The sequence below is a fragment of the Danio rerio genome, chromosome 11, assembly GCF_052040795.2.
Source record: "Danio rerio strain M-AB ecotype USA chromosome 11, GRCz13ab, whole genome shotgun sequence".
In the NCBI taxonomy this organism is placed as follows: domain Eukaryota; kingdom Metazoa; phylum Chordata; class Actinopteri; order Cypriniformes; family Danionidae; genus Danio; species Danio rerio.
The window spans coordinates 48,311,145-48,320,000 of NC_141031.1; the positions used below are offsets into that span (position 1 = coordinate 48,311,145).

The following is an 8,856-nucleotide window of genomic DNA, read 5'->3' on the forward strand; positions in this document are numbered from 1 at the left end:
CAGCAGACAGACACACAGACGGACAGACGGACGGACGGATGGATGGATGGATGGATCTAATGATCATTACACACAGAGTTCTAATTAAAATAAATTCTATATTAATTTTAGTAATTTAATTGAATAATATGCAAATGAGTGTCTGATTTCTGTTATTCAGCGGATTTATTATATAAGAGACTTGCTCTTATAGAGGCAGCCCTGTAATAGTTTTAAATATTCTGTTCTTTTTAATGTTTAAGTTTTTTAACGTATAAATGTGCGCAGATTGTGTCTGTCACTCTTAATATCGCATCTTCCAGGATATTTGATAAAAACAAGACAAGGACACACATCATCTAATGCATTCATTTATAGTTCTAGCGAGATTCTTTCTACTCAAATGTACATTTAATGACGCTCAACCCTATAATAAATATCCCCAATACTGAATAATCCCTATACTGTGATGATAACCCCTGCATTCCCGCTGTATTCCCTCATATTCCCTGTTTTCTGCACCTTCCGTCAAAACATCTTTAAGGTGTCTTTAAAGCATCCCTGGCGCATGCTCCCCTCCCACCCAATCAGCGCCGCCTCCAGCCTGTCAGTTAGAAGCAGCGACCAATCGGAGCGCAGCGTGACGTTAGAGCCGCAGTGAGCGAGTTGATAGGCGGCTGTCTCCGATCATCTCTCTCATCTTCTGATCATCGATCTCCACACGCGCTGATTGATTGATTATTGATTGATTGGTCGGTGATGTCGGTGCTGGAGGAGTACGAGCGGGCGCCCAAGCGGCTGAAGGTGTGCTCTGAGGAGCTGGAGGACGGAGAGGAGTCCGACTCAGCATCCGCCGAGGAGGAGCAGCGCTGGAGCTCCGCAGCCGAGAGGAAGGTCAGTCCGGCGGGCAGCCTGCGCACACAGCCCCGCGCCACACTCTCTGGAGGAAACATGACGCTCTTATTGACACCTTTAGAGTCCAAATATATGAACATTCCTCAATCATCAAGCATTTTATAGACTAGAGGGAAATATTGTGTTGTTTTCAGAAATAATAATTACATTTAATAGTCAAAATGAAGTGTTTTTCCTTTAAAATGAGTTCAGTAATCTGCCAGTGGGGTGAGAGACCTAATGTTGTTTTCGTTTTGATGTCACATTATTCTGCACACCTCACTGGCTGATTATTTAGCTTGTTTTAATTAAAACTCACATATTTTTGACTCATTATTTGTGAAAACAGCACATTATTGGTCCACAGCATCACTCCACACTCAAATATACAAACACTCCTAAATCAAAACACAAATATTTAGACAAATTAAAGTGTGTGTTTTCCAGAAACAGTGAGTCAACATTTATGTGTTATTTTCTGAAAGACGAGTAGAATAATAACCCTAACTCAATTGTGTAAGTGGCTATATTGGTTTCATTTTGAAGTCTGCTCACCTCGTTAGCTGATTATTTTGCTCATTTTAAAGAAAAACTCACTAAATTTTGACTCGTTATTTCTGAAAACAACACAATATTTTATGTTTGCCTTTAAAATGCTTCTCGATTTAGGAGTTTTCAGATATTTGGAGCAGAAACGAGACAGAAACTCTTCTGCCGTGGAGGAAAGCTGTTGATCTGTGTGTTCTGCCTCGTCTGAAGTCTTCTTGGCTTTCTTCATTTATTTTTGCATTATTGAGCAGATTGTGATTTAGCTGTTCATGACACATGTGGAGAATAGCACAGGCTGCTGCTTTTAAACATCTATAATTGAATATAATTATGTTGAGGGTGTAGATTTGCTCTTGACATCGGTGGGGACATACATCCCTATGCAGAGCGCAATATTTTGTGCCGTTAAAAACATAATAAAGTACTTAATAATATGAAATAAACCCTTAGTAATACAAATGTGTGGAGCAATTTAAGTTTTATTTTGATTATTGTTTTTATAATGATGGAGGCCCAATCGAAACTGAATATTCATTAACTGCACAGCCTTGGTTAATAGTATTATAGTGAACTCAGCAAACTGGACTTGAAGCCTTTGTGCACACAGAGGTCACTAAGGGTTGCCGGAGCATTGTTTTACTTTGAAGTCGATTCAATTATTGGTAGGGACATTTCATTAATTGGTGGGGAAACGTCAGATATTGATAACATATATTAAATTACAGATTTTCCTTCAGTTTAAATTTCTGGATAATGTCTGTAATATTGGTTATTTTACTGTAAATTTCTGTGTTTTAACAGCTGTTATTTTACGTTTTTTTGGCACCCCAGCTGCCGGAAATACACCGTTATGTACAATAGTGCACTGTTGAAGGCCTTGCAGGATTCAGCTGGACGTTACATATTAATTGAAGGCTCTATTTTAGGCAGTGTTTTGGCTACTGTGTATGAAGACTGAAGTTACTTTAAACTTCTCTAGCTGGAAAATGATTAATCGCTGGATTATCAGGCTCAACAGGTTTAGATACAACACACATACAGTATAGAGCAGGGGTCACTATCTCGGTCCTGGAGGGCCGGTGTCCTGCAGGGTTTAGCTCCTGCTTGCCTCAACACACCTGTCTGGGTGCTTCAACTATACCTAAGAGCTTGATCAGCTGTTCAGGTGTGTTTGATTAGGGTTGGAGCTAAAATCTGCAGGACACCGGCCCTCCAGGACTGAGTTTGGTGATCACTGGGATAGATGATATGGGAACCATTAAAGAGCTTCCTTTATATGACCCATGATGAAGATTTGAGCATAATTATGCTGCGTGATGAAGGCTTACTCTCCTGCTGATGATTATTATTTTAATTAAAAAGAGTCAGATCATGTCAGTATGATCCTGTCGTCATTTCAGATCACGGCCCGGTGTCTGTAGTTTATAATTCAATAATCATTTGGAAGAAACTGACCATTCGCACCTACAGACATCAGAAACTGCTGAAACTCTGGCTCAATAACACAATAAAGGAGAAAACGGCTTCATAAGACTGAAACAACACGGAGAAAAGGCCGGCAAATTATTAGCGAAGCAAATAAGCGAGCTGCACTTCTGATTCATTATTGCTGAACTTCTGACTCATTATTTCTGGAAAGAACACGATATTTACTTCTTGCTTCTTGATTTTAGAGTTTTTAAATATTTGGATGAGGAACGAGACAGAAACTCAGTGTGTGCAGGAGAGTCCTCCAGTCTTCCTCATCTGAAGTGTGTCATCTCAGTTTTATTATGCAGTTAGCCGTGGGTTCATGACGCGTGGCAAATGGCACAATCTGCTGCTTTTAAACATCTGTAATTCAAGATAATTATGTAGACAATAATGACAGGAGTGTGTCATCTTCACCAGCTCTCAGTCATGAGCAGGGACAAAACTTTGAGCAAAAAACAAATATCCACAGCTCAGCATGCATGAGCTCATCCATAATGAAAAGCAATATGTTTATCCATTTCTCAGTCAATATACACAACATATTTTGGTGCATACAGGCACGTTAATATATATATATATATTTAATATAATTTTTTTAATTAAAATATTAATTAAAATAAAATACTATTTTAGTCAACAAAGATTTATAAAGATAATACATTTAAATTCATGCTAAATAAGGCGAAAAAGATGACTAAAAATATGACTTCAGTTAAATTTTATATGTTTTCACTTGATTTCTTTCCTCTCTTAAAGTTTTTGCATCTGATATTTACATTATTAACATATAAAATTGGTCTACAAATTATTGGACCGTTATCGTAATTCATTTAGTTACAGTAGATGAGCTCCAGGTTTGTCTTCAGTACTGACTAATCTAATGTATCTGAACACATATATTATTATTGTAGAGCATCCTGGAGAAAATACTACTGTAAAAGAGAGATCTGTGATTCTTATAATAAATACTGTATATATATATACACACACACACATGAATTATGCACAGTATATGGTTTCAGCGTTGATATTGCAGTGTGTGCATCAGAGGATCTGCCGTGTTGATTCTGGATTATGGTTGATCAGGAGCCACAGCACACATGAGACATGACGAGTCACTGCGGAGTTAACCAGAACAGACTGAAGCTTTATCATCTGCGTGTGTTTTAAGGCATTTTCAAGAGAGTTTCAAACATTTGTGCAAAAAACAATCACCATGTTTGGAGGTGAACGAAGAGGAATTTTATTGAATTATTTATACACAATTTATACAATTTACATAAAAGATGATTTTTTTACTAAAATTGTCTTGTTTTTAAAGCAAATATCCACATTTTAAAGCACAAACAAGATTATTTTATTAATGCCATTGACCCAATTTTGCTTGTTTCAAGGAAAAACTTTTTGATTTTATTTTGATTTATTTCTTCTGAAAGTAAAACCATATTTCTGCTTGATCTTAGAATCTTTCGATATTTGGACTTGAGACTAAGCAAAGGAAGAAAAGCATATTTTACATTGTGATTTTTCAGTTTCTGCACCTGAATACTGTTAGACTCCCCAACCCTGTCAAATAGAGTTGTTCAGACTAATCCTGTAGAACTGTAGTAAAATCACAATAATTATTGCAGGAAATTAAAATATTGCATTATCAGGTTTCATGCAGCCCTAATATAATTATATATATATATACATATGCATGGTATAAATGATGCATATTTTTGCAGAATGATTTTGAGAGTGCACAAATAAAGAAAAAGAAATAACTATGATGATTTATTAATTTATTATCTTGATGATTTAGTCATTTATTAGTGACATTTTATTATACTTTTTTATTTTGTGTATTTCAGCAAGAAATATCTGTTAATGAACAGTTTCTTCCCATATTTAGTGATTCAGAAGTGTTTTGTGTTCATTTAAGGTGGTGAATTGCATTATGGGATGTTCTAAAACTAAAGAACTAAAGAAAAGTCTTGGTCCTTATTTATTAGGATTAAGGATTTTGTTTGGAAAGGAAAGCTAAATCGCTTAGCTGAAGACCGCTCAATTATTCACAGTTTTGGGAGATTTTTATTTTTCCTAAGATTTAATTTAATGAATTCTTAAAATTTTAAGTAAAAATGTTATTTAGTTTCTCATGCATTTTGAATGAATTTTGATGTATTATAGTAATACTCTGGTAGTATTTCTCATGTATTCTGGCTCTCTTTTATTTTATTTATGTAAAAAACCGAACACACTGTACAGATCAATAATAGATGGAATAAAAACTCACAAATGTAAAGTTTACTCATATGTGTGACCCTGGTCTAATGTCGCTTGGGTATATTGTCAAAAATATACAGTATGTAGTCAAAATTACAGTTTTTTGTTCTCCTATGCCATAAATATAATATAATATAATATAATATAATATAATATAATATAATATAATATAATATAATATAATATAATATAATATAATATAATATAAATCTATAGAATTAGATTTATTGAAATTTAAATGTGATTTTTTTTAATGTTTAGATTTTTTTGCAGATTCCATATTTTCATAATCAAATATTGTCCTAAATAAATAAATGTCTTAAATGACTTTTTCCTAAAAAGAGATTGTCCTAAATAAACAATGCAAAGCTTATTTATTTATAATAAATATATAAAATATAATAAAATAAATATAAAAATATAATATAATATAATATAATATAATATAATATAATATAATATAATATAATCCCCTATAGTTGTGTTCCAGGTTCTCATATATGCTTTAAAAAAATCTTTTTTTTCCTGCTGTTTGTTTAAATAATCCTCATTTTTATTTTATGTTTATTTCAACACAATATCACGGCAATTCGTAACTTTTTTTATTAAGTGGCTAATTCGTATGAATTCGTACAATCTAATTCGTAGAATTTAGTACGATTTGCTTATCCCCCAATGACGGTTGGGGTTAGGGGTGGGGTTAGGTGCCACGCCTCCTTTTTAAAACAGTATCATTTCGTACGACTGTAATCGTACGAATTCGTACGAATTAGCCACTAAACTGGCAAAACGTAAAATACTTAAGTTTTCTCGTGAGATCAGGCTGCTTTATTTGCACTCTGCCTCTCTTGGGTTTTCTGCATGTGCACTATAGTCACACAGACACACACACACACACACACACACACACACACACACACACACACACACACACACACACACACACACATACACACACACACACTCACACTACCTGCTGTAGTAACACTACAGTCTATGGCTGCATGGTATTGGGAAAAGCCCGGCATTGCAGTATTGATGTTTCTGCAATATACATTGTGACAGGATTATCATTTCACAAGTTGACTTAAGTAAGTAACTCTGTTTAGAGGAATGTAAAATCTGACATGGATTGTGATGGAGCTGTAGGAGAGTGAATCTGCAGCAAATAAACTACATCATCTGACAAGCAGCAAATAATCAAACAGCAGAAAGAAAGAAATGAAGTAATCAGTGTCTTCCGGAGAGTCAGAGATTCATCAATCATATATTAAATAATGCTGTAGTCAAGATCTGAAGCAGATCAAAACCTGTCATCAGATCAGTCCTACATCACTGAGCTTCATGCACTCTCATCTCAGGACAGATTTGCCTTTTCTCTTCTGGATCTTCTTCAAATGTTGACTTCTGAAGTCTTCATCACAGGAATATTTAAGCACAGGTCATCTCTGCTGAGCTTCATCATCATGTGTATCGCCCGAATGCTTTAAATCCTCTTGATATGTGACAGTGTCAGACGTTAAACATCCCTCACTCTGCTTGAAGTTCATTCTGAACTGTGTTTCTTGCTCATTACAGTCGCAGCTCCACAACTTCACCGCAACTGCACATCGCAATATTGATGCTGAAACCGTATATTGATCGCCTCACGCCGATCTGTCCTATTACTAACAGCAGAATATCAGAGCATTCATAACAAACATACAGAACAGTCTAATAACATGCACGTTTACCGTTTGAGCATCGATATCGCAGTGTGTGTATCTGCAGTGGTCACATCGCTGTGTCAGATTAAAGGAGATTATTAAATATTACTGTTTTAAATGATTTATACAATGCTGATCATGCTATTTCTGTACTTTATTACTGTTGGAAAACCACAAAGCACTGTTTGTTTGTTGGTTTGTTTGTTTGTTTGTTTGTTGGTTTGTTTGTTTGTTTGTGGGTTTGTTTGTTGGTTTGTTTGTTTGTTGGTTTGTTTGTTTGTTTGTTTGTTTGTGGGTTTGTTTGTTTTTTTGTTTGTGGGTTTGTTTGTTTGTTTGTTGGTTTGTTTGTTTGTTTGTTGGTTTGTTTGTTTGTTTGTTTGTTGGTTGGTTTGTTTGTTTGTTTGTTGGTTTGTTTGTTGGTTTGTTTGTTTGTTTATTTGTTGGTTTGTTTGTTTGTTTGTTGGTTTGTTTGTTTGTTGGTTGGTTTGTTTGTTGGTTTGTTTGTTTGTTTATTTGTTGGTTTGTTTGTTTGTTTGTTGGTTTGTTTGTTTGTTTGTTTGTTTGTTTTTGCTTGTGATTAATTATGATTTATGCAGATACACTGCATAGAAAAGCACTTGACCATCCCAGTCCATCTAAAGTAATGAACTCTTTCCAAATAGAGCTATATTAAGATCTGCTGGAATGATATTCATATCACAGAATATATCGCAGCAAACAAAGTCTAGCAATGTCAGGTTTTTCCAATATTGCGCAGCTCTCGTGTCAATAACACTGTACACTGAGATTAAACTACATTTACAGTTAATCACTTGTCCAAAGCGACTTACAGTTGATGAACTTTATTAAGGTAACACATCCAACACGTTTAACATTAACATTAGATATGCATTTACTAACAAGAGCAGATAAAGAGCGGTGCGTTTATTACAGGATTTATTCATGTTAGTTAACGGAGGAATCTTTAAGGAAAGCCGTGTCCTCAGTCTGTGAACTGACAGTGCATTCACTGATGTTACTGAGCGTGTGTGTTTTAATAATGCATCAGTAAATGCTGAATTATGATTAATAAATGCTCTACAGTAGTGTTCATCATTAGTTCCTGTTAGTAAATAGATGAACTAATGAAACTGTGTGGTACAGTGTGAGCGGTACATATCAACATCAGGACACACAGACGAACGGCACTGTGAGGAATTAACTTAACCTCCGCACAACAGTGAAACAGCTGTACTGCTGTCACACACACACACACACACACACACGCACACGCACACACACACACACACACACACACTCATGATGAGGCTGATATAAATAGGCAAATCTTCATTCTTTATTGATGGGTTGATTAGATTTTAGCAGGAGAATCAGCAGATCAGAGAAACAGCAGATTCAAGAGCCGCCAGTCTGAGGAAGGCACAGTACAAATCTGCTATTATCCATCACATATACAGGTGAAGTCAGAATTATTAGCGCCACTGAATTATTAGCGCCCCGGTTTATTTATTTTCCCCAATTTCTGTGTAACAGAGAGCAGATTTCTCCAGCACATTTCTGCACATGATAGTGTGAATAACTCATCTCTAATAACTGATTTATTTCCTCTTCATCATGATGACAGTAAATAATATTAGACTGGATATTCTTCAAGACACTTCTATACAGCTTAAAGTGACATGTAAAGGCTTCACTAGGGTAATTAGGGTAACTAGGCAGGTTAGGGGAATTAGGCAAGTTATTGTATAATGATGGTTTGTTCTGGAGACTATCGAGAAAAATATAGAGCTTAAAGAGGCTAATAATATTGACCTTAAAGGTTTTTTTTTTTTTTTTTATTAAAAACTGCTTTTATTCTAGCCAAAATAATACAAATAAGACTTTGTCCAGAAGAAAATATTATCAGACATACTGTGAACATTTCCTCAATCTGCTCAACATCATGTGGGAAATATAAAAAAAAAACAAAATCAAAGGGGGCAAATAA

General features: G+C 35.1%; 1 protein-coding gene across 2 annotated transcripts in view; it reads left to right on the top strand.

Moving 5' to 3' along the window:
- Positions 1-677: 677 nt before the first annotated feature.
- hnrnpll (heterogeneous nuclear ribonucleoprotein L like) overlaps positions 678-8,856 on the top strand; it is a 33,645-nt gene continuing 25,466 nt past the window's right edge. For both annotated transcript variants that reach the window (XR_015502891.1, XM_087274251.1), the window contains exon 1: positions 678-873. Coding sequence is in view for 1 of the 2 variants with exons in the window: in XM_087274251.1 (XP_087130377.1) it covers positions 739-873 (135 nt within the window). In the remaining variant the exon portion in view is untranslated. The remainder of the gene's footprint in view (positions 874-8,856) is intronic.